At 48.5% G+C, this 22,835-nt stretch overlaps 1 protein-coding gene and 1 non-coding gene across 4 annotated transcripts in view; one reads left to right on the forward strand and one right to left on the reverse strand.

Moving 5' to 3' along the window:
- Positions 1-841: 841 nt before the first annotated feature.
- On the reverse strand, positions 842-945 carry LOC138422058 (U6 spliceosomal RNA). Its single transcript, XR_011249729.1, has one exon. It is a non-coding gene; the product is annotated as a U6 spliceosomal RNA (small nuclear RNA).
- Positions 946-16,014: 15,069 nt separating this feature from the next.
- GDNF (glial cell derived neurotrophic factor) overlaps positions 16,015-22,835 on the forward strand; it is a 28,677-nt gene continuing 21,856 nt past the window's right edge. The window contains exons 1-2 of one of the 3 annotated variants that reach the window (XM_069555927.1): positions 16,015-16,535; positions 21,093-21,191. In XM_069555927.1, the coding sequence (XP_069412028.1) occupies positions 21,119-21,191 (73 nt within the window). In that variant the 5' untranslated portion in view covers positions 16,015-16,535; positions 21,093-21,118. Of the gene's footprint in view, positions 16,536-20,995; positions 21,270-22,835 lie in introns of those variants that run through there. The other 2 variants (XM_069555929.1, XM_069555928.1) reach the window with 2 other exon arrangements.

Consider the following 22,835-nt stretch of genomic DNA (forward strand, 5'->3'; position numbering starts at 1 on the left):
CCATGAGCAAGGCTGAGTGACAAATCTGGGTATGGGCTTCACCAGACTTTTTGAGCTCCATCCTTGAGGGTGAAACGGAGGACTCAAGAGTTAGTAGGAGAAGTTCTTAAACAAGCCAGAAACTCTTCTCAGCTCAGTAGGCTAGCAACAATGAGATACCATCACATTCCCCCCTCCCCCCAGAAAGGCTACAACTAAAGACTCCCAATATCAAGAGCTGGTGAGAATGCAGGTCAACTGGAAGTCTCCTTCATTGCTAGTGAGAGCATAAAATGGTGCAACCACTTTGGAAAGCTGTTAGGCTGCTTTTAATATAATTCCACTCCTAGGTACATACTTAAATGCAGATGCCTAAAAAAGACCTGTAGAAGATTGGGCATGGTGACGAGTCATAATAGTTCAAATTCATTCCATCTGTTTCCTTTCTCTGGGATAATGGACTACCCAGGACAGGGTTTTCTCATGGTAGAGTCCAGGGGCACCAGAAAGTGGAGGAAGCTTGCCTCACCTCTTGAAGCCCCATTGAGAACCGACCCATGGTCACTTCAGTCCTTTTTCTGTTGGCAAAGCATTCACTGAGCATTTACTACAGACTTGACTCTTTTCAGGCATTTTAACCTTTGAAAGTGAAGTGAAAGTATTAATCACTCAGTCGTGTCTGACTCTTTGAGACCCCATGGACTGTAGCCCTCCAGGCTCCTCTGTCCATGGAATTCTCCAGTCAAAAATACTGGAGTGGGTTGCCATTCCCTTCTCCAGGGGATCTTCCCGACCCAAGGATCGAACCTGGGTCTCCTGCATTGCACACAGATTCCTTATCACTGAGCCACCTGAGAAGCCCAGAAATATTGTACACTTCATGAATTTGCACATAATCCTTGTGCAAGGGCCATGCTAATCTTCTCTGTATTGTTCCAATTTTAGTATATCTCCTGCTGAAGCGAGCACAATGAGGTGAATACAATGATTATCCCCTTATATAGATGAAGAAACTGAGACTTAGGGAAGTTAAGCAATTTTTAAAGTTAAAAAGTTAAGCGATTCAAGGATCTGAGTGCCGAGTCAGTTCCAGAGCGCCTCATACTGAACCAGGATTTAGAAGACCCAAGGTCCTGCCTGCCCCCTCCTGGCACAGAGCCTGGGGAGTGAAATGAGTTGAGGCATAAATTTTTAAATGGCTTGAAAAAGTCACTTAACCTATCCAGCTTTCAATTTCTTGTATAAAATGAACGTTACATTGGATCTCTAAGCTCACTCCAGGTATAAATTTAATGCCAAAGTGCTGTGAACTCAGTAGAATACTTATGGTTAACTGACAACAGCTGTAAATGGATAATCGGCAAGCCCACAAACTACCCCTGATTTCAAGCAACTATTCTTAAAGTTTCTTTATGTAAAATAGATACCAATTTAATTCTCATTTTTTAATATTGAATATTGCTTTTTGGCAGATCCTTTCTGGTAGGAAAAAGTAATTCCTTGTAAAAATTAGATCAATTCTCCCTGTTAATGCAGGATTTCGCTTCAATCTTTAACTGCAAATTATAGTTCCCAGGGAAGCAGAAGCAGGCTTCTGGCACATGGGTTTTACCCTCTTCATTCTGTGGATGGGGGGTGGTTAGAGCACAGTTGATACCCCAGGAGAGCTCCCTCTGGGTGTTCACATGCATGCAAATCCCATTCCAGCAAGAGCAAGAGAAAGGGCTGAAATTATATCACGGCCTATTGTTACTTAAAATAACCCCCTAATGTTCTCTGAGGATTTTTTAAAAAACACTCCCCTGATCTCCCAAAACAGACTTACAGACTTAGAAAGCAGCTAATTTCTACCTGTTTGCATTACAATACTGTTTGGTAAAACAGGATAGATGGATGGGTAAATGGGTAAGCAGATGGGTGGATGGGTAGGTAGGTGGATAGGTAGTTTAACAGGTAAGTAGATGGGTGGGTGGATGGTCAGACTGGACAGATAGACAGGTAAATACACACGCTGTACCAATGTCAGGAATGCCTTTTCCATCCCACTCTCTTTCACCTAATTAACCCCTATTTACATGTCAGTTCTCCTATCAAACATTGCTCCCTCCAAGAAGCCTTCCCTGATTCCCCAATCAAGGTCAGATCCCTTCGCTGTCCTTTCACGGTACAGCGTTCCTTTCTTCAGAGCACTAATCTATATGTAGTTATGCACTGTCAGTACAATCAAGTAGATGTTTAATGTTGATATCCTCATCCAGGCTGTACACTCCATGAGAACAGGGAGCATGCATGAACTGAAAGGGAAAAAAGTGAACAACCAAAGCAGGCTATGAGCTTTGAACTTCATTATAAAGAGGTTTCTGCTGTAATCATAGAACTGCAGTATTTAAGAAAAGAAGAAAACTTCAAAGTCAAATGGTACTCACAGAATGAAAGAATCAGAGTTCTGAGGGAACCTGTGGTTCAACCTCCCACACAATGTAGGAATCTCTGCATTGTAATGAGATTTGACCTGTATGAACAAAGTGGATGAACAAAGTGTATAATTCTTTTCGGAGTAGGCCTTTACTTCCTTGGGAGACATCATTTGCTCTGGTTACCCTGAAACCCTAAGACTAAGATTTAGTTCACATCAGTGACGATTTTTCTTGTGCTTTTTCAATCAATTAGTAATTCTATCTATCCCAGTGCAAGGCATTAGGGATGTGTGTGTATGTGTGCACTCATATATTAATTATGCAGAAATCAAGTTTTTACCAATGAAATCATTTAAAGTGCGCCAAAGTGTTTTACTCTTTAAAGGAATTTTAAGGTAAATTCTAGACTATTTTAAACTTTAGGTTATCTGACCCCTGATATGTGTACTTCAAGTCTAGATTTTTAATCTAGCTTTCTGAAAATGAGACACACCTCTAGCACTGGATTTTACAAAGAAGAGATTCCTCAAAGGGATGACTGGGAGCAGTTTATCATAATACTTAATAGATGGAGATTAAACTGGTTCTCCCTAGTATGTCCCAGAAGACAACCCTGAGTTCCTCCCTCCTGCTCTGTCTCGGGTTAGTGAGGTGGAGAGTCCATCCTCCACTCAGACCTGACCCCGCAGCCCAGCTACAATGGTGTCCATCTACAAATGCCTACGAGGACAGCTTGTGTGGCATGTGGAGGATTCATCTGAGTGTTCTTAGGAAATGAGCTCATCAGCTATTCCCTGAACCTGATGCCAGCCACACGACTTGTAGCAAGGGAGAGACTAATGTGATCAACCCTGTGAGTGCAGGCAGCACTGTACCCAATCCTGGAGACCGACATCATGGTTGGTCTACAAGCTGAGCACAGCAGTCCTCCTTTCCTTCGCTAGAGGCTGGGCTAGGGTGGACCTGTGAGCCAACTCTGGGGCGAGAAGGGAAGGCTGCTAGGGGAGTCTCAGCTAAGATGCTCCTCCTTGATAAAAGGAGAAAGGGCTGGAAAGAGACTCCCTTTCTCTCCATTCCCTTCATCCTTGTTTGGGACACTGTCCTGTTTTGGGACACTGTCCTGTGAGAACATGACTTTTGGAGTTATGATATCCGTTCTGCACTGTGAAAGGAGGTATTACTGACACATGAATATCAGAATCCAGAGCACAAACATCAGGTCTCAAGTGACATCGTGGAGTCAGAGCACCAATCCTGGGGCCTCGCATATCCAAGAAAATGAATGCTAAATATCTTCATGGTTTCAGCCACTGTTAATCCAGCTCTCAACTACCGGTAACCAAATGCACTCCTGATACAAATCACAGCATAGTCAATATTTTATATAAGTCTGGCACATCACTTTCTTCAAAATTCTTTTGTATCCATGACCTCGTTCAATCTTGCCAACAAATCCTGCAAGGAAATGGCGCAATTACTATTATCTCTCATTTTACAAATACAGAAACTGGGATTTTGAGAGAATTAGTCTTATGTGAAAAAAACAAAAAGAAACAAGATTAAAACAGATTCAAGATTCTTCGCTTTAGTCCATGGCGAACTATGGTCCCCGGGGCAAATGGTCAACTGGCAAACTAAGAATGCTTTTGCATTTTTAAATGGCTGGGGGCAGTGGGGGTGGCAGGGGGCGGGAAATGAAACAGTAATATTTTGTGACAGAAGAAAATTACATGAAATTTCAAATGTTAATACCCATAAGTAAAGCTTTATTGGAAAACAGTCATGCTCATTCATTTGCATATTGTTTATGCCTGCTTTAGTGCTTCAGTTACAGAGCTGAGTCACTGAAACAGACTCTATGGCCCACAGAGACTAAAATATTTACTACCTGGCCCTTTACAGGAAAAGTATGCTCACTCCTGGGTTAATACTATTATGCCCACTCAAAAAAACTCACGTTCCAATAAAAACTGTGTCAAGCATTTAGGACACAATATTTTACATCCCACCACAGTGATATGAGGTTTGGTTTACTTTGGTTTGCTGTTTCTTTTTGTTTTTTTTTCATCATCTGAATATAACCTACTGACAGCTTCATAATCCCCAGACTACCCAGATAGGAGCAGGGAAATGTCTTGACTAACTGCTAATTAATCAGTCTGGCTTAAATTCTCCCCTCCGTAAACACCAGAGCACATCTGTTTAAAACAATATTTTGATGAAACAGTCCCTCAATCATAAAGAAAAAAACTAACATCCCAGTCATGCCAGGCTGCAGGAGTGTTTCTTCTCTGAGAATGGCCATCACATGAGTGTCACTGAAACATGCTAAATTTGGTGCTAAACATACAGACTTCCTCTGTGGCAAAATTATGGGCAACCATAATATGTAAATCAAGGTTATGCAAATCATAAAAAGCAGATATAAAGCAAATACATCATTTTATTTCATAAGTCTTTTCTTGTTTGGATCTTTATAACATAACATGTAATCATCAATATAGTTTACTGAGAAAATATATACAAACATCATACAATACCTAGTACATATTTTGTGCTCAAAAACTAGTTGAACCTGAAATTCCATGAATCATGAGAAGGAAAATTTTTAAACCACTTAATTGTTAAAATAGATTTTTTTAAAGTATGCATCTTTAGCACATAAATTTGAGGAACCAGCAGTCTACTAAAATCCATCTGAAAATAAGTTTTTTCTCACTCTTGTGGCTTTGGTTTAAACGACTTCATAGAACCCCTAAACATGCCTTAAAAGATACAATGCCAGCTCTATTCCAGCCAACATGGTTTTGCCATGTTTATAAACCTTTGCATTGTTATAACACAGAGTCAGCATGCTAATCTATAAAGATGCTTTAAGAGTTTTAAATTAAAATTATACTCACCCCACTATCATCAAGTAAAGGCTTGAGTTCTCCATGATAAAAGGTTCTTTTTAGGACATTAGAGCTCTAGGCTCCCTGTCACCCAGAGAACTCAATGTTTTGAGTTTATCTGCTCCTTCTGCTGCCTGGTAATTAGCAGGCTCTTGGAGCTGGGCTGACATCTCATGTGATAGAAGTATACTAGCAAAGAAGTAAACACAAACAGCTGTGTTCACTCCAGCAATGTTCAAACCTTAAGCTGAGGGAAAGTGCTGAATCATAAAGGAACAAACTGAGGGATAACAAGTCTTTCAAAATTCTAACAAAGGACCTAAAGGTTACATCCGATAGGACCAACCATCCAAAAGTAAAGGGGCTGTCAAATATGCAGACTTTTTCAATGATAATAGTTGAACGTGTTCTTTCTTTCCTAGACAAAAGCTTTTTTGTAATGACTGCAAATTCTCTGGAAGAATTGATAAAAGTTAAGTCATTTCAGTCATGTCTGACCCTTTGTGACCCCATGGACTGTAGCCTGCCAGGCTCCTCTGTCCAGGGGATTCTCCAGGCAAGAATACTGGAGTGGGTTGCCATTTCCTCCTTCAGGGGATATTCCTGACCCAAGGATCGAATCTGCATCTCCTGTGGCTCCTGCATTGGAGGCAGATTCTTTACCACAGAGACAATGGGAAGAACTAATAAGAATCCAATAATTGTGTTCCCTGGGAATGGACGGCTTAAAGGTGGCAGGGGAGAAGAATCACTTATCAATGAAAATGCCTTTGTGCCTTTTGAAAGTTGTAACATGTGCAGGTATAATCTAGCCAAGTAATTGCATAATTTAATTACATTTTTAAAATTACATACTACATACCACACAGGCCGCAAATAGATCAAAGTTACTAAAAGCACACAATGCAAGTTTTGACTTTAAATGAAATTCTTCCCATCATTTAACAAATACCATTTATGTGCGGCAGAGAATGAGATGGTGAGACAGCATCACCAACTCAACAGCCTCAAATTTGAGCAAACTCTGGGAGATAGTGGAGAACAGAGGAGCCTGGCATGCTGCAGTCCAGGGTCACAAAGTGAAAGTGAAAGTGGCTCTGTCGTGTCGGACTCTTTGCCACCCCATGGACTATACATACAGTTCATGGAATTCTCCAGGCCAGACTACTGGAGTGGGGGAGTGGGTAGCCTTTCCCTTCTCCAGGGGATCTTCCCAACCCAGGGATCAAACTCAGGTCTCCCATATGGTAGGCAAATTCTTTACCAGTTGAGCCACCAGGGATGCCCAAGAACACTGGAGTGGGTAGCCTAGCCCTTCTCCAGCAGATCTTCTCGACCCAGGAATCGAACCAAGATCTCCTGCATTACAGGCAGAGTCTTTACCAGCTGAGCTGCCAGGGAAGCTACCACTGTCACAAAGAGTCGGACACAACTTAGAGACTGAACAACAATTTTTATGCTAGATAGTAAGGATACAAAAACAAAAAATATGGTTGCTACCCTTGCAGAATAATTGGTCAAATGCATGCAAGCAATTGTATATAATGGGTACAAAGTCCACAGGACAGCAGAAGGACACTCAACAAACACTGGGACATGTATTCTCAAATGTGTATTTCAGCCTCCTGCAGTCATCTTGAGACACTGTTTAACCCAGGAACATTGTTGTTCCTGTTCAACATTGTGAGGTCCTCTTTTGGAATCAGTTTGCAAGCTCTATCAGTTGTCTGTTGCCAGAACAGTGGTGTGTAACAACCACAAAACCCCAGTAACATACAAAAGGAAGTATTTATTGTTCATCTCTGGAGTGATCAGAAAGGCAGCTCTGATGATCTTTACTAGGCTCATTTACATGGGTGGGGACAGGGAGGGTAGGAGTCAGCTGGCTATCAGCTGACCTTGGCTGTCACTTGTCTCCCACTCTTCATTAGGCTTGCCCAAGTGTGTTCTCATGGTTAATGGTAGAGGTTTGATAGAATCAGTGAGGTTTGATAGAATCAGTGGAAACATATTGGCCTCTTGGGTCCCACGCTCAAAAGTGGCAACCCTCAGTACCATTGCATTTCAGTGGCCAAAACAAGTCACAATGCTGGTTCATATTCAAGGGATGGGGAAATGGACTCCACTTTTATAGTGACATGACAAAGAGCATGGCTACAGAGAAGAGTGAAGAATTGAGCCCATCACTACAATTAACCACCGGTTTATACCAGAGGAGTAGTCTCTAAATCTGTCTCTCTAGTCTCTATCACTAGAATTTATTTCAGATGACTTGGTCTTTGTCCCCAATTAAATCCACCTTCAAAATCCAGTTAATTGCCACCACTGAATAGAGGAATGCTAGCTCATGCCTTTTTATGTCCCTTGACAATTGCCAGCACAAGGCTTTGGGAAGGGAAATGCCTGAACGATTTATATTGGATGAACAAATACATCCCCACATCCTAAAAGTGCTTTGAGCAATAGCTGCATCCTAGGCTGCCGTCTATGGGGTCGCAGAGTCGGGCACGACTGAAGTGACTTAGCAGCAGCAGCAGGACATGCAGTCTCCTCAGGTGACCATTTAGAAATGGATGTCACATTTTAACATGTCAGTGTTCCTGTGTTTGTACGAAAAAGTGATCCATTACATTTAGGTCAGGCTTCCCTGGTGGCTCAGATGGTTAAGAATCCGAGAGCAGTGCGAGAGACCCCAGTTTGATTCCTGGGTTGGGAAGATCCCCTGGAACAGGGCATGGCCACCCACTCCAGTATTCTTGTCTGGAGAATCCCCATGGACAGAGGAGCCTGGAGGGCTACAGTCCATGGGGTTGCGAAGAGTCGAACACAACTGAGTGACTAAGCACAGCACATTTAGGTCATATTCCTACTATCAACATTGTAAAGCCCATGCTTTATTCCACTTACCTTACTTTTACCTTTTGTTTTTCACTCAGATGTCTAAAATGCACTTTCAAACCTTTCATCCATTATTTTTTGAATAATGAAGTCATTCTACAAATATGCTCTTCCCTAAACTTATGTTGGGTATATTATGCACTGATCTTGCACTGGCTGGAGAATGACTCTGAAGAGGATAACAATAACCTATCTTAGGGGTTGTTTTGCAAAAAGTTACATGATGGATTCCTCGAAGAATGGTCTGCAAATGTGCTTTTTATAGTCTTAATTCTTTACATTTCTCAAGCTGGCTTTCTCTCACAGAACGCCCAGCACTTCACATATGGTTGGCCAGATCCTGCTGGAGGGTAAATTATGCCCCAGGAGTCAGTGAATTTCTTGGTGGAGGTACTAATTCTTTTTGGGTCACTAGGGTTCCACTTAGAGCACTGCAGGAGGGCAGTCATTTATCAAATAGCACCTCAGCAGCCAGAAGGTATTACATGCAGCATAAATTATTCCCAGGGAGTCCTTTATGAACTCGGAAAATCTGGTTTATTATCTCACCTACTCACACAGATACTTCACACAGAATCCCTGTGAAAGAGAGAACCAGCAAGAGAAAATAGGTGAGGCTAGAAGTTTCCTAAGCTCCTGCAGCTTGTCAGGGACAGAGCTCCAATCTGATCTGCCTGATCCTTGGACTGGCTTCCTGGTAACCAGGTCTCAGGATTTGGGGCTCTCATTTTGAAGTTTCTGCTAACTGGGAGGAGGTGAGACAAATGAGGTGCCTAGGATGCTAAAGGAGAATCCTTGGCTCCTCCCGTAGTCTTGGCCCTGCTGCTGATTCAACGAGGGAGTCTTGGATAATTGCTTAGAAGAAGCCACAAAATTCACACATATGTTTACTGCTGCTGCTGCTGCTAAGTCACTTCAGTCGTGTCCGACTCTGTGCGACCCCATAGACGGCAGCCCACCAGGCTCCCCCGTCCCTGGGATTCTCCAGGCAAGAACCCTGGAGTGGGTTGCCATTTCCTTCTCCAATGCATGAAAGTGAAAAGTGAAAGTGCAGCCGCTCAGTCGTGTCCGACTCTTAGCGACCCCATGGACTGCAGCCTACCAGGCTCCTCCGTCCATGGGATTTTCCAGGCAAGTGTACTGGAGTGGGGTACCATTGCTAGCTTCTATTAAATCTGTAAATATTTTCTAAATTATTTATTTGGCTGTGCTAGGTCTTAGTTGCGGTATGAGGGATCGCACCTGGGTCCCCCTGCATTTCAAGCTTGCAGTCTTAGTCACTGGACCACCAGGGAAATCCCTAAGTCCATAAATACTGATGAGGATTCATTAGCTGTTTTCCCACAATGAGGAAAAGTGGCAAAGGCAATGGGGGAGGGGATATGATGGCAGAGAAGGCTGTCTTCTTGTTTTGTTGCCAAAATTGGAAATGGTCAAATCGTTGGTCTATAGGCCAAAGGAGAAGAAGCCAGGTTGAAGTCTGTGTGATGCAATTAATATGTGGCAAAGCGGTCCCCTGGCATGTTTTGGCTTGAAGGTCCAAATGCTGAGTCCTTGCCCCAGCGTCAACCATCGTCTTCGGCAGTATCTCCAGCTATCGCCTGTGTTTTACATCTTTAGGAAGACTCCAGAAGCTCTGCAGCAAGCATGATGTGGTCAAAAAAGGATCAGGATGCAGGGGTCTTGATTCCCCACTCAAATCTCTCTCAACATATCTTTGCGCCTTTGTGATGAAATGCTGTGTACCCACTGTCTAAAGCCAAATACAGTGGACTACTAAGGAGGGCGGGGGAAATGTCCTTAGTGTCGTGCTCTTCCTGGAAGTTCTGCTACTCTCTAGGCATATGTGTTCAGTCATTCAGTCATGTCTGACTCTCTGTGACCCCATGGACTGTAGCCCTCCAGGCTCCTCTGTCCATGGAATTCTCCAGGCAAGAATACTGGAGTGAGTAGCCATTCCGTTCTCCAGGGGATCTTCCTGGCCCAGATATCAAACCGGAGTCTCCTTCACTGGCAGGTGGATTCTTTACCACTGAGCCACCTTTGAAGCCCTCTGCTACTCTGCATGTCTGCTAAGTCGCTTCAGTTGTGCCTGACTCTTGGCAACCCTGTGGACTGTAGCCCACCAGGCTCCTCTGTCCATGGGATTCTCCAGGCAAGAATACTGGAGTGGGTTGCCATGCCCTCCTCCAGGAAATCTTCCCCATCCAGAGATCGAACCCATGTCCCTGTGGTTCCTGCATCAACAGGTGGATTCCTTACCACCGACCCACCTGGAAGCCCTCTGCTACTCTGAAAGGTGATAACTGACTTCTTTTCAAAGCTTTGTTCCCCATTTGGCCAGACATCAACCTCTACCACCAATAAAGAGTTGAACTGATTTCTCTGTATTTGGACTTATTTCTTGCCTCAACAAAAAATACTAAGTCCCAGTTTCAAAGAAAAATGATACAATACATCCCCCATGTACTCCCCACTGCTGTCCTTAAAGCACACGTGCAAATGTCAGTGCACTCACAGACACCAGTGAAGTCATTTGATCCCACGTTTTCTTGATAGTAAGAGTGTGTCACTCACTCAGAGAATGACCTTGGATAAGTCACTTAACCCTCTCTGCCTCAGTTTTCTCTCCTGGTAAACTGAGATTAGACTATAAGCTTCAGGTGCTTTTCAGCTCTGCTGCTGCTGCTGCTAAGTCACCTCAGTCATGTCCAGAATTCCCTAATTCTATAGGTGATATAGTTCCTGAGAGTTACAACTTGAACCTAACTGGAATCAGCAAAGTACAGCCCTCAGGCCAAATCCTACCTACCACCTCCTTTTGTGTGGTCTGAGGAGTAAGGATAGTTTTCATGTTTTAAATGGTTGAAGAGAAAAAATAAAGAGTAGTATTTCACGACATGTGAAAATTACATAAAATTCAAATCTCAATGTCCATAAATAAAGCTATATGGGAACACAGCTGTGCCTGTTCATTTATATGTTATCTATGGCTGCTTTTGCCATACAAGGGTAGAGTTAAGTGGCTGCAAGAGAAACTGTATGGCCTGCAAAGCCTAAAATATTGCCTATATCTACCCAAAAGAGCCTGCCCTTTACAGAAAAAGTTTGCCAAACCTAACTTGAAGCCACTAGACTCTTTGCAGAGTAAGAGTCTGCTGGAACCCTCTTACCTGATTAAGTTTTATTACCAGGAAAGAAGACTCCCATAAAGTAATCCTAAGAAACAAAAACAAAATTATGGGTAATTAGGCAATTTGATCCCTATAAAAGAAACTGCTGGAAATCACTGATAAATCTACCATGTCAATGTCAGAATCAATTTCTTAAGAGAAACAATTTACTGCAAAGAAGTTATCTACTTTACAATTTAGTCCTTACAAAGAAGCTAATGCAGTCCACTTTTTCCCTTGTTCTGTTTTTTTCTCTTTTCTAAGTGGTTTGAAGGATAGAACATTTATCTTTCTTTTATGAGTAATCGTATCATTGGTGAAAATGACTGTTAAAGAGTGAGTGAGCATGAGAGAAATCCCTACCCAATAAAGTGGTGACTTTGAAAAGGAAATTGCCCTGTTCCAGTGATGGATTCGGTCTCAGCCGTCATGACCCACGTTATGAGGAAGTCCAGGGACCCGGGTCCTGGCCCTTACAGGCAAAGCAGCTGCAAGGCTCCCCTGGGAGCTCACCAGGACTCTCTGTGAAGGGCCAAAGGCTGCCCTGCCACCCCACTGCCCCTCCAGGTTGCAGCTCGAAGTACTGAGTCTGCAAGGACGCCTACACCTAGCCTGGAATGTTCCCCCTTGGCTTCCCCTCCTCTCCACCTACTACCCCTATCAAGCCCCAGTTTGAGTTCCAAATATGGTCATACTTAAGGCCCATAGCCTCAGGATATCCTGTATTCTTTATCATTTTTTGTTTGTGCTTTCTCTTCCTTCCAAGAATCTGCCTGCAATGCGGGTGACCTGGATTTGATCCCTGCGTTGGGAAGATCACCTTGGGAAGGGAAAGGCTACCCACTCCAGTATTCTGGCCTGGAGAACTCCAAGGACTGTATAGTCCATGGAGTCACAAAAAGTCGGACACGACAGAGCCACTTTCACTTTCACTTTTTCTCTTCCCCTGCACTTCCGGCACCGGGAGCGCCCATGATTTTGACATCTTTCAGGTAAAGATCCACAATGAGTTCCGATGAAGATGACGATAATGGTGAAATGGGAAATTAGCAAGGTGATGAACTCTTTTTTTCTCAAAGAGAAGATGAGATGTTTGAACCATATTTGCCTCTCTCCTGAGTTTCTGGCAGGGTTTTCCAGATGAGAGGCTGAGATCTAAGGACACTGTGAGATTTCTTAGCAGTGTGTTGCTATTACTTTATCAGGGGACCATCCATCTATTCAGCACAAAAGTAGTTCTCTTCTGGACGGCAAATTGTTCTCGTCTGGACGATGTTGAGGAACATCAAATCAAACATATCTTTGTCTCCTGGAGAAAGGAGAAGAGGTGGACACAGAGCTATTGGGGGGCTCTACTTCCAGTATCTGGGGACTTTGAGATGGTAACATCAGGCCATCCCCTTGTGCCCAAGACACTGAATGCTTGCTTCCTGGCAGTCACTCTGGAAGCAGCTTTGTTTCTCATTGTCCGTGAAGGTCTAAGATTTTTGTCAATATCAATTATAGTACTTTTAAATATTGGGCTTTATAGTGGGGGATCTTGAAAAATTTTAGACTTTTTCACCTCTTCTGTAGTCATTGGAATGTTGTAATCATCTAAAAAATGTTCTTTCAAAACTAAGTGTTTGCTTTAACTCTAAGTTAATTTTATACTTCCTTTTCTATTACTATTTAAGATAATTTAAAAGGATTTAATGTTTTGGAAAAGTCTGAGTCCTAGAACCTATCAAAATAGGTAAGCCTCTTAGTTTGGCTCGCAAAAAGAATCATATTAATGATTATTATAATCATTAGGGGAAAGAAAACTAACTGGTACCTCAACCCTGGCTGCACTTAGAACAGCTTAAAACAAAATACCAACTCCTGGGCCCCACCACCCAAGCAATTCACATTTAATTGCCCAGGAACAAGGCCGAGGCATGGGTATGTGTTTGCAATCTCCCCAGGGTTCCGCTTGCCAGGTAAAAATCACATCTGAGCACCTCACATATACCTCTATTACGGCATTTATCATTTTATACTATGATTACTTGTGTACATGCCTCCCTCTCCTTGGAGATGGTAAGCTTCCAGAGAAAGAGGAGTCATATCTTATCTATCCTTGAGTCTTGTAGTAGACAGAGGTTTGTTAAACTCCCAAGTGCCTGCCATTAACACAGCTCCTTCTGGGTGCCCAAATCCTGTGCAGGGAAGGCAAAGAGGAACTCTAGGAAGTGTCTTAAGTGAAGATGGCCAGTCTTGGAACCATGAGACCCAACAACGTAGACATGGGTGATTAGTCCGGGAATAAGAACCTGACTAAGGTCTGTTATGCTCCAGGGTGCCCAGTAACCCGTATGTCCTGACTGAAAAGCTCTCAGTCCATCTCGAGCACCTAGCTAGTGCCCAGTGGGGCCAATAAGATCTTCTCACTGAAGGAGTTTAAATGTGAGATCAACAGAGAGCTGAGCAGTTGGTAGCAGGAGCAGAAGCCAAGAGACACCCGGAGAAAAACAGAGAGAGAGGAGCTGAATCACGTTGGCGGCTCAAGGGACGGCAGATGCCTGTGGCTCAGGGGGGCAGCAAGATAACCCAGTCACAGAGCCGGATCCTGAATGACCTTCCAGTTCCTGAACTTCAATCCAGTTTTCGTGAGGCCTGGCTGGGTGGCCTTTCCGGAAGGCTTTTCAGAGACACGTGGCTGAGCAATGAAGATTCCGGTCAGCCTTCCTTCCACAGTCAACTCCCATTACTTAGGGTAAACTCAGTGGTATCTGTGCTCTGCAATGCCCCCAAAATCCCAGTCGGCACAATCCCCAGGGTCTAGCACTTTGCCTGGCACAACAGCGAGCGCTAAATCATTGCAAATGTTTGAAAGGCAGGACCATCCCCAGTGGAAAAGCCTTCAGAAAATGAAGAAATCATTCACAGTGAAGAACACCGGCGAGGGTTGCCTTCGAATTCCAAAAACAGTGTTAAAGTAGGATAAGTATATTAAGCTTAGCCCATTTTCAAACCCATCTACATTTCTACTGTAATCTATCAAAGGAGGATATGTCACATTCTGCAGAACTCCAGTAGGCATCCTAATTTCAGCTAAGGTATGTCTGGATGACTTGATTTTCACTCCGCTTAACCTTAAATCATGGTAACATTAATAACAATTTTCCTCCCACGCTAACCTCACTGACAAACTTCCAAGGTAGCTGATAGTTGTCTTTCAAGACGTTTAGTAATATGGGCTCTTCCCCCCACACTGCCACACACAATTCCCCTGTCTATTGTCTGTATCAGTTACTCCACCAACACATACTCCTCAACAGCCGGATGAGTCATAAAATAAGAGGTACATGGATGTAAACTGAGCCTGTTTATGCTCTCCCTGGCCCCAGCTAATAAAATAAAAGAGGTCCCACTGAATTCAGGTCCAATGGCTTCCGGAAAACAGGTTTCTGCTTAGCAAAGACATACCTTACTCAGTACATTATTTTAAAGGTAGAGCTAATTTCATGCCCTGGGTGAATGCAACGGATTTATGGGGAGAGTCATGTGCAGGGTGTGTAAGGACTTGCCCTCCTCACGTCCTCTACAAAAGAAGGCTCTGGCGCGTCTGGTGGTGAGCAAACCAACAAAAGGAATGCCTAAAAGGTCTCACAGAGATCAGGAATGGGCACTGGGTCCCTGCTCACTGGAAACTCAGCACCCAAAGCAGTGCTTGCTCAGGTCTCCCACCTGCATTTTCGAAAATACAAGCAGGTTTAGTCCAACCTCCCCCGACCTGTTCCCAATCAAGTGATCTTACGCCTCTGGAACTGGGATTCTGAATGTATGTGTCTACCCCACGTCTGGTATTATATTACAACAGCATGAAAATGGAGCCTAGGACCGAGGAGCGGCCAGCCTCAGAAGCCTTCTTCATTGCCTGCCGTGTAATACATGATATGCAAAGCCTCTGACTTCAGCCAGCAGATATGTGGAGACCGCGTTGGCCCTAGCATGGGGGATAAACTAATGTGTGTTTAGGTCAGAAAGCGAATCAGAAAAGCCACTGGAGGGCACGTCACGGAGTGAGAGCCCTATAAATTCTGCTCCAGTCTCAGCGTCCCCTGGCAAATACTCGGCTTCCCTCCCTGGGCCGCTGCGCATCTCTCCTTCGTAGTGCTGGAGAACTCCGGCCAGCAGCAGCTCTCCTCGCCACTGCCTTCTGCCCTGCAGAAAAGCCAGAAAGCTAGACATCGAGGTGGAAGGAAAGCCTTCGACAGGCGCGAGGAAAGCCCAGTGCAGCTCTCCACTCGACAGAACCCGGGCTCAGAGAGCTAGGCGCGAGGGCGAAGCCCGGCGCGGGCGCCGCGGTCAAGTTCGGATTGCCCCCTTCGGTTGGTCCGCGCAGAGCTCCGCACATTCCTCCGGATCTTCCCGGCGAGGAGGAAGCGCGAGCCCGGCCGCGTCTCCACGCGCTGAGCGCTCTCTCCCTGCACCCCGGGGAGGGGCCCCTCGCGTCACCCACTCGCACCCGGAGCCCCCCGCTTCGGGAGCTCGGGCGCCTCCTCGCTGTTCTCCTTTCCCTCCCCGCCAACGCCGCCGCTCGACCCCTCCCCTCCCGGGGCCCCGCGCCTCCCCTCCCCCACCCCGGCCCCCGGCCCGGGCTCTCCAGGACCAGCCTGCGCTCCTGGCGCCCTCATGTCTTCGCGGGACTCTCGGCGCCGGTTGACGTGGTGTCTCGTTCGGATTTCCAGGCCAGACCTCAGCTCCGGCGGCAGCATCAGCCCGGCCAGTCTCGTGCTCTCCGGCGCGGCGCCCCAAGAAGGCGCAGAGCGCGGCCGCCGCCGCTGAAGCGCCCGCCGCGCCCCGCGCCCGCGCGGCCCCGGCTGAGAGCGCGGCGCGCGCAGCCCTGTCACCCCCCAACCAAGGCAGCGGCGGCTGCTCGGACCTTGCCTTCTGGGGGTGCGGAGAGCCGGCGGGGGAGCTGTCGGCATCCCTCGCCCTTCTCACGGCGGCGGCGGCGGCTGGAGCCTTGGCCGCCGCCTCCTGCGTGCCCTCCCTGCCGGGAACGGCCCCAGGATTGCGAACTCGTGCCCCTAACCTGTTGGGCGGGGCTCCGCGCTCCTGCCCTCGGCCCGGATGGGTCTCCTGGCTGGGACTCGGGGCTCCTGGAGTTAATGTCCAGCTGGGGGTCTGCGGAGACCGGATCCGAGGTGAGTGGGGGAGAGGGCCTAAGGGGAGGCTGGCGCGGCGGGCTGCGGGGCGCGGCGGGCTGCGGGGCGCGGCGGGCTGCGGGGCGCGGCGGGCTGCGGGGCGCGGCGGGCTGCGGGGCGCGGCGGGCTGCGGGGCGCGGCGGGCTGCGGGGCGCTGGAGACAGAGGGGGGCGCGGCTGGACCTCAGAACGGGCAGTGGGTCTAGAAAGAGAAGAGACTAAGAGGGAACCGAGACACTGGGAGGACAGAGAAAGAGAAGTTAAACTGGAGACAGGCTGGCCTTGCAGAGGGGCAGTTTGCCTTTCCACGTGGGCAAAGATCTCTGGGGTCCCTCATGCCTCTCTCTAGACCCCGAGGTATTCGACAGGGACAGTTTCCCTCCCCGACTCGGCGGGGCGCTCTTCTGTCAAGTCCTGGGAAGGTGCCGGGCTGGGATCGTCTTTGAACCCACCACTGCCAAAGTTGGGTCCTCTGTGGAGGCGCTGCTGCATAGATATCATTACTGGGGTGTAACTTGTTTTGGTCTGTTCCGAGGGAAAGTGTAGGCCCCGGGAGGGGCTGCTGCTAAAGGTGCTGAGGACCTAAAAACAGAGCGCTCATCTTCTCTGGAGCCGTCTTGCAAATCTACATTCCTCGCCCTTTTCTGAACCCGGTTACTTGCATGAGCCCGCAATTTCAACTAACCATCCCCGTCGAGGTTAAGCGAGGGGCTTCCGGGATAGCTCAGGACCTGGGTCTTCGTCTCCAACAGACTTTCGAGCCTCAAGGTCTCCCCTACGCCATCTAAGTGATGACTTGAATGACCGCTTTTCTCCTGCACTCTGTGCCACCTCCCCAGTTAACATTCTCCACCACTACCTTGCACAACCTCAGGGCTGATTTCGCCGCCTTTTGGTTTCCAGCCCCTCTCGGGGCGGGAAATAACTTTCCGCGGACCTCCCCAGCCTTCTGGCGCCTCCCTGGTTTCGGCGGTGGCAAACCGGTCTGCAGAGCCGACGCGCGCACTCCGGGGGAGCTGCCCAACCCGGTGCTCGCAAGATTTTTGCTCATTGGTGGGGGCAAACACAACTCTCCTGGGCGCTGCCGCGGATATGTTAGAGCGCACTCGACTCTTGCACAGTATTTTCGATGTTCACTTAAGTACTCCAAGGAAGAGATGCTACTGCTAACCTCGCGCACGCACCTCTACCCGCAAAGCTCCAATGCGAGCTTCTGGGCTTCCGCCCATCCGCGACCGGGTTTGCACTGAGTTTCGCCATATCTTCGCTTTGGCAGGGTTCAGGGACAGTAGCGCCTTTACAACAAGTGTCAGGTGTCCGAGGAGCCCGCAGCGTCCCCAGCCCATTCTCGCAAGGGGTTCGGGTGCATTCTGGATCTGAAACACGGCCTCGGGCCCTTGACCCATTCCCAGACTGTCTGCAGAAAGCGTGGCTCATTCTTTTCCCTACTGCGGTCTTGGGCCCAACTGAGTAAGTCCACCGTCAGTTCAGGATACAAGGCACAGCTGAAAAGCAATACATCTTTCAGCAACTTCTGTCCGTATTCCGAAAGAAAGCCTCCGAGTTACAGCGCGCCCCCACCCATCCACTCCCGCCTCCCCTTTTCTCCTCCTGAGACCTGGATCTCGAGGGCAAACCTCCCAGCCTGCCAGACACGGTAAAGTGCGGGGGCACTGGCGGCGGGAGCGCTTACCCGCGGCGAGGCTGTCACAGAGACGCGGGGGAGGGAGGGGGAGTTCAAAAACCAGGTTGCCGAGAAACCAGCTTAAGTGAAGCGGGTAGAGAAAAATCCGGGAGAGAGGATAAGAGCGGTAGGAGAGGATGAACAGCAGGGATGCTGGTGAGGATATCCAAAAGTTCCGGGGGGTAATTTGGATTTGGAGAGGATTGGGGGGTAGTGGAGAGCGTTCGTGCAGCGGTTCTATACTTAAAGTGGCAAGGCAGCCGCCCCGCCGCGTGGGCGCTTCGGGACTCCGGCGGTTTCTGGTGCCCCCTGGTGCTGGGAACTCAGAAGCGCCCGGCGGCGAGTCCCGCAGTCCGGCTCCCTGGGGCGTCCGTCCTTACCGCCCCAGGCCTGAGGATCACCAGGTGCCGGTGCCCGCGACTTCCCCTTTTGCTCTGCTGGACGCAGAGAGGGACCAGCCTGTGGGGTACCGGAACGGGTGCGGGGGCACCTAGCGGAGGAGATCTTGTTTATTACCGCATGTAGCAGTGCGTTGGGCAGTTGGCGCGCGTAGCAGAGACTGCCGGTTGCTGCAGAAACACGTCGGACAGATGTGCTTTGAGAAAGCGATAAAGAGACCGACAGGGAAGCCACTGGGTGTGTTGGGGGTGGGGATGTGGGGACCCCACGGGGATCTGGGAAAAACCTCCCCTTAGACCGCTGTGAACGCTCAGCCTCCAGACTCCCTCCGCCCGGCAAACACCGGGAACTACAAAGCCGCTCTGACTACAGCCTGCGCGGGTGGTGCTCAGAGGGAAGAAGACGCCCTTCTCGCCCGCGGGAGGTGGGCGAGCTCTTTTCAACCGGCAGAGGGCGGGGGCGGGAGCCTCCTTTGGACGAGGCGGGGAGTTTTCCTCTGTGTCCTCTTTTGCCAGCTTCGTCACACTTCTAATTGAGGATCTCCACGTCCAATTTAAAAAACCCTCCGCCTGCCAAGCAGAAAAAAAAGAAAAAAAAAAAAAAAGGAAAAACCCTCTTAGTGAGGAAGGGAAACCTGGTGCCTCTGTCGCTTCCTGCCGGCGGGCACCGCGATTTGGGGCAGCGCATTAACCGCGCGCCTCCCTGCCCCTCCGGGCAGCCAGACAGTTCGCACGCGCCGGCGATCTGGCACCCGGGCGAGGGGGCAGGAGGCCTCGCGTTCCAGCGTCGCCTCTGCTCGAGCGCTTCGCAGGGCTCTTTTTGCACGGCCTGGGTGAGGTGTTGCCTGGGGCCCCCGCGCCTCAACCCAGAGCCTTTCCTTTTCCCCGGCTTTGTAAACCAGCCAGGGGGGCATGGAGCGCCGGGAGCCTCGGGGTTTAGGAGTTCGTGGTCTCTACGGACTCCCCGAGCCCAACAGCTGCGTAGCGAACAAACAGACCCCCAAGGAATGGAAAATGCATTCGTCTCCGCAGCGGTGGGAGGTGGCGGTCGAATTAAACGCTTCCCGGGGTGGCCTGCACTGGAACCCCGAGGGCGTTCTGGGTAGAGATGGGGGTGGGGGCGGTTGCTGGAAGGGAGGCGGGAGCTCCTGGCGACTGATGGAGAGGAATGGGGTCGAGGTTTTTATTTTTACCTGGGAACTGCCTTACTCTCTTCCACTGAAAAAGTTCAAGGAGCTTTTCCTAAGAATCTCTTTTACTTGGAGGAACGGGGATAATCAACTGCACGAATCTCGTAATTTCCACTTTAGAATGCCCTTGGAAATTAGAACGCTGGCCATTGGGGAGGAACCTCAAGGTGCCCGGGTCTCCCCCCGACCCCGTCTCCTTATTGCCTGGAGTTGGGCCCTGAGTTGAGAGTACCCCTTTTCTCACCCGCCCTCAACTGCGTGACCCTCCTTTCTAGGGGTGCGAGGATTGAGAAGCCAAACGGAGCCCCCTAAGAGGAACTGAGCCCCCACCGTGCGCCCTTTCCCGATCTAGACCTTCTGGTGCCCGCCCTCCTGTGTAGCGTCCCCGACAGGGTACGATCGTCCAGGAGTGACTGTGACCCGGGGTGGGGAGCTCGAAACCCCTCTGCGAGGGGAAAGGATTTAAGGCCAGAATCTTGCAAAAATGTAAAAATAGTGTATTCGAGTACACCACGAACATTTTCAAGACCGAGGCAATCCCTCCCTAACTGTAACGCTAAAGCATTTATTGAACCCTTACGTTATGCGTGGTTAGGCCTTTTCATATGTTAATATTCATAACCTTAAGAAGTGGAAGTCGTATTTTAAACCGAGTTGAAACTTTGGAAAGTTCAGGAGCTTAACACAGATATTCCTGGACAGCCTCAAAGTCTTTAAGTCCCCACTGGCTTCTTGTTCCGACGACAAAACACTAATTGAAATGGCAGGAATGAAGCTTGGGCAAGGTTCGTGGTGCCACTGAGCCTGCCCCGCTAGCTGAGGACAGGATCAGGACCCCGGGCGGGCTAGTCTCTTGCTTGGGTTCAGCGCTCGTTCTCCGGGGAGGGGTGGGGGTGGTCTGTGGGAGCTACTGGACGGGGCGGGAGCACAGGGTGAGGGTTGCCCAGTCGCCCCCCAGAATGGGGATGGGATTGCGCGCCAGTATTGCTGTCGTCGTATTGGTACTGGCGGGGGGAAGTAGCCCTGCCCCGAAATCCTGGGATCCGATGGCGGAAGAAAAAAGCAGTTGTCTGTTGGAAGCCGGAGAGGCGCACCCCGAAGCGGGGACAGGCAGGGCGCTGGGAAGGAAAGAAGGGTGGGGGTGCCCGGGAAGCGCCCGGCCGCAGCGGTCCGGAAGGAGGGCGGTGCCAAGTCTGGAGGAGAGCCCCGGGGACCCGCGCGGGCCCCAGCATCCAGGCCTAACGTGCTCTCCCCGGTTCTGCGCCCCCGCCCGCCCGCCCGCACAGGTGCCGCGGCCGGACGGGACTCTAAGATGAAGTTATGGGATGTCGTGGCTGTCTGCCTGGTGCTGCTCCACACCGCGTCCGCCTTCCCGCTGCCCGCCGGTAAGAGGCCTCCCGAGGCGCCCGCCGAAGACCGCTCCCTCGGCCGCCGCCGCGCGCCCTTCGCGCTGAGCAGTGACTGTAAGAACCGCTCCCTCCCTGCAAGGGTCACCCCACCCGCCGCCCGCACGCACCCCCAAGTCAGCCCCGGCCGCAGAGTGGCCTCCCAGGGGAGAGCCGCGCATGCGCCGGAGCCCCCTCCCGGTGCGCCGCCACCAGCTGGTGCCCCAAGGCTGCAACACCTAGTCTGTGCATGGCACGCGCCGGCTTTGCCCAACACAGAGGGGAACACACTTTTCTGCTGCTCGTTTAGATTCCGATCAACAGCTGTTTTCCCCACCACTACCACCACCACAGGAAAACACACAGTTGTTCTCTTTTCTCTGCCTCCCCATCACACACATACACACACACACACACTCACTCACTCACTCACTCACACCCATGTTTTGTTCCAAAGCCCTCTATCTCTGTTTGGGTGTGCCTGGCTATGCTGAATTGAGAACAATTGCTTTTCCATCCTAAACTGCCCTTGCAAGGGAAGAGGCTGAGGTTTCACAAAACCATGCCAGAGTCAGAGAAAACACAGAAAGGCCTTGATTTCCAGAACAAGCATCTGGGCAGTGTCAAGTGTGTTCAGGAAAGTTCCGGTTCTAGAAAGAAAATGATAAATAGTGCTGGGCTGGGGCTAGGGGGGAATAACAAAAAACTGTAGTTCACTCCACACATGACAATGTTAACTCTTAAGACTAGATTATTCATATTGGAAAATAAATCTGTGATTTGCCTCTCGAAATGTCTTAGCAGTTTATCAGGGCATGTCAACTATGATTTGATATAATCTACCCTCTGCTCTTGAGAAGTTTATCTATTGCGTAAAGCAGAATATGCTTCGTCACAAGTTAGAGATTACTGGGGAGGAATAGAAAATTTGCATAACCCCAAACTAAAGCAACAGTAAACCATAGCCATAACCATGCTGGCTACTCCCCATTTCTATTACCCTATTCTGCGTTTGAAAATTATTGTGATCATAGGCACCACTGGAAAGGGCTCCAAAGTCAGCTGTATGCTGGAGTCCCCCAAACCTGTGGCCTTGGGCTAAAAGTAGTCCAGGAAATGTGATGTGCTTATCTTATGCTTGATTACAATAAAAGCATCTTCTTCCTGAAGTCCCAAGAAAAAGTGCATTTTTCTAAGACAAATGAAGTCTTCAAGAGTGACTTAGGGTTAGAGAACACAGTTTGATTCCCTTGAAACTGAAGTAACTGTTCCAAGAGTGTATGTCAGTTAGTTGTATAAACCTATTTTTAAAGGTTTTGGTTTCAGCCACAAATTTCTATCCTAGTGTATATAATGTTTCTCCAGTAGAAACTTAAAATGCGCTTTAGTGCCATAGTCTTCAGAACAGTACCCATGATGGCTAAATGGCTTTTCATTCATTCAAACAGCCTAGGTCAGAGGACCAGGAGCCCAGTGTAAGGTAATAGTTTTCTCACCAAGGCGCTCTGGAGGAAAAATGACTGTGCCTGATTATGAAGCTGATTAGTTCATGGAAATTTAATAACATATTAGTATCCTGTCTACCTAGGCTTATTTAATGCTGGCTCCTGCTTCTGGCTCTGCTTTTGGCTAATTTTGTCACCT

Source organism: Ovis canadensis, chromosome 16 (genome assembly GCF_042477335.2).
Source record: "Ovis canadensis isolate MfBH-ARS-UI-01 breed Bighorn chromosome 16, ARS-UI_OviCan_v2, whole genome shotgun sequence".
Classification (NCBI taxonomy): Eukaryota; Metazoa; Chordata; class Mammalia; order Artiodactyla; family Bovidae; genus Ovis; species Ovis canadensis.